At 43.7% G+C, this 3169-nt stretch overlaps 1 protein-coding gene across 1 annotated transcript; it reads left to right on the forward strand.

Moving 5' to 3' along the window:
- Positions 1-926: 926 nt before the first annotated feature.
- Positions 927-2811, forward strand: J4E84_006558 (uncharacterized protein; the record flags this gene model as incomplete). The annotated part of the gene is made up of 5 exons (XM_049389147.1): positions 927-979; positions 1028-1108; positions 1169-1641; positions 1689-1959; positions 2010-2811. Coding segments are annotated over 5 exons (1680 nt in total), but the record flags the coding sequence as incomplete, so codon positions are not given.
- Between the last annotated feature and the right edge of the window lie 358 nt (positions 2812-3169).

The raw sequence follows: 3169 nt of genomic DNA on the forward strand, positions 1-3169 counted from the left end.
TATTTATATAGATATTATATAAGTATTATATAAATATCTTAAGTTATCTTAGAAGCTTTATACTAGTAATAAGCTTACTTAGTTTCTTTTTAGTATTACATAATTATATAAAGCTAGTACTAGTACTAGTTAATAGTTTAAATAGCTATTAGTAATATATAATAAATATAAAGTAGTTAGCTTATTATAAGTACGCGTATAGTAAATATTATATTAGTAGTAGTATAAATATAAGTATTATAAGTTATAAATTTAGACTTATATTAGAGATTTTTAAGTTTACTATTAAGTAATATAGTAATATATTATTACGTAATTATATAATTACGTAATTTTAAAAAAAGTACACTATAGACTCTATCTCTTAGGTCTAGAAAGAGTAAATACTTTATAAGCTTAAAGTAATAGTAGCTATATTTATATTTAAGTAGCTTAATAATAGTATATAATTTACTTAAGTAATAGTATAAAGTTACTAATATTTTTTTTAGTTTTTAGCTTTTTTAACTTTTAAACTAATAAGCTTATAAAGCTTAAAGCGCTACTTTAAAAGCTATTCTTAGTATAGCTATAGCTTACGCTTAGTAAAAAAAATTTTCTTAAATAAATAAAAGAACTTAAGTAGTAAATAGTATTAGTAAATATATTAATTAATTATTATAATAAGTAATTTTAGTAGAAGTAAAAAAAAAGTATTATAAGTTAGTTTTAAGCTTTTATAGTATTTTTAGTTTATATAAATAAGTAGTATTATAGAAAAAAAATCTACTTTTAGACTAGCGCCTTAGTAAATAAAACTAGAATTATATTAATACATTAAGGTTGCATGCGATATCTAGCAGTGGCCACACGAGATGTAACTCTAGACTCTAGAACATCACTTTCCTGTAGACGTTGTAGATATCGTTTCTGAATTGATCGTGGAAATGGCAGGCACCGACAAGCTTCCTGCGATGCGAGTCGCCGTCATTGGGGCTGGGTACGCCACCCTCTCAACAAAAATCATCACATGCTAACACGGCGGAAGTCCCGGCGGACTGACGACTCTTAAGACACTGCTTGAGGCATCGACACCTGATCGGCCGATAGAGGCTGTTTTGTTCGAGGCGTAGGCATACTCCACTCAGCCCCGAGCGGGTTTACCATCACATGACCTAACACCCTCCAGCGAAGACAATATCGGAGGCACATTCCACTACCGTGCTTATGAGAACGCCGAGCTGGTATCTTCAAAGCAATTGACCACCTTCTCCGACCACCGCTTCCCCGTGTCAGCACCAGACCACATTTCGCTTCCACAATATGTCGGCTATTTGCAGGACTACGTGGACAAGTTCGACCTACAGCCGCTCATGAAGATGGGCTGCAGAGTCAACAAGATCGAGCCTATATCGAAGTCGACTGATCGGAAGTGGAAGCACCGTGTCAGATACGTCGACAAGAATAGCGATGGGGAGGAGCGCACTTTCGACTGTTCACACGTCGCTGTCTGTACTGGACTGCACGTCGAGCCCAACATTCCCAATATCCCTGGCATCGAGAATGTCAAAGGAGAAGCTTTCCACTCTTCACAGTACAAGAAGCGAGCACAGCTGACAGGCAAAGATGTGCTCATCATGGGCTGCGGAGAGACCGCCATGGGTACACTATACGAGGACACGGAGACGAGTACATGCTAACGTTTGTAGATATCGCTTACGAAGCCATGAAGGGTGACGCAAATTCAGTTACCATGTGCTTCAGAACGGGCTTCCTTTCTTTCCCCAAAGCGCTTTCGCGTTTCAAGGTGTTCGGCAAGCAGTTCAAAGGAGGTCTACCTATCGATGGTCTCATCACCAACCTCTTCGAGACAGCCTACGTGCATCGCGCGATAGCTGCGAGTCGACTCCGTTGGTTTGTATCGGACTTTGTCATCAAGCGTGTGTTGTGGTTCTTGACTGGCACACAGGCGGGCATGAAGTGAGTTTCCATCTAATCATAGCGAATGGGCACATGCTAACCCAATACAGTCAACACGTCGGCGCACTACCAGCCGACAGACTAGGCAGAGCTTTCGTCTTCCTAAACAAGAGCAGTAAAGCGATGCCATATCTAAACCGGCCCTACAAAGAGAGCCACCCTCTCGCCTTCCTCGGCAACGGCTACGTAGACCCACCCGAAGACGCGCAGTCCAAGAAATGGGTAGACACATGCACATTCCCGGAGCGCATAGACGAGACCGGGAGAGTGATGTTCGAGAAGCGCCCCGACCGTAAAGACTGGAGACGCATGAAGGACACGGAAGTACGTCCCAACTGCGTAGTTTACTGCACCGGCTACAAACAGTCCTTCTACTTCCTTGACCCACCATACCCTACAGCAGCCGATGCCACCATTCGCAATATCGTCTCGCCCGCAGATCCTAGCATATCCTTCATCGGCTTTGTACGACCTGGTGTTGGTGCCATTCCGCCCATCGCTGAACAACAGGCGATGTGGTGGACAGCGCTCATCACCAATCAAATGGCCATGCCCACTGATCCCCCACATTACCATCTCTTGGCTAAAGAGACCTCGCGCATCAAGTATGGTGTTGACCATAGCGCATACATGAGCACTCTCGCGAAAGACTTTGGTGGCGCTCCCGGGTTACGCGAACTTTACATGGCGCACGGGTTGAAGGTCCTTCTGGTCTACTGTTTTGGAGCAAGCTTCGTTACGTTCTACAGGCTTGTCGGGCCTTTCAAGAGTGATGTCGCCCCTAGCATCACGAAGACTGAGTTGGCAGAAACTATTCTTCGCAGAGGCATTCTCGGCAATTTGTTCTTCGGGGTAGGCAACAACCAAGCGCATTTTCGTAGTCTGTGTACTTACTAACGTCTTCGCAGGTGATACCAATGCTCTTCTACGGGTTGATCAACTCCACGGCCTGGATGCTCGAAATGGTGGGTCTTATTCCGGAGGAGAAGCCGGTCGTTTGAGAACCGCGTGGCGTTCTAGTCATTGCGGTTTATCTCGTTGGCATGAAAATAGCAGAGTTCATCAGAGGGGGGGATATATTCGATAACGCTGGTTCGCCAGGCTGTTAAGTAGTCGTCTCCATATACCGTGGGTGTGTATAGAGACGACCACTTAACAGCCTGGCGAACCAGCGTTACCGAACATGGGGGGGGGGGGGGCGGGGGGGGGG

This window comes from Alternaria hordeiaustralica (genome assembly GCF_023758085.1).
Source record: "Alternaria hordeiaustralica strain BMP 2776 chromosome Unknown scaffold_12, whole genome shotgun sequence".
NCBI classification, from domain to species: Eukaryota; Fungi; Ascomycota; class Dothideomycetes; order Pleosporales; family Pleosporaceae; genus Alternaria; species Alternaria hordeiaustralica.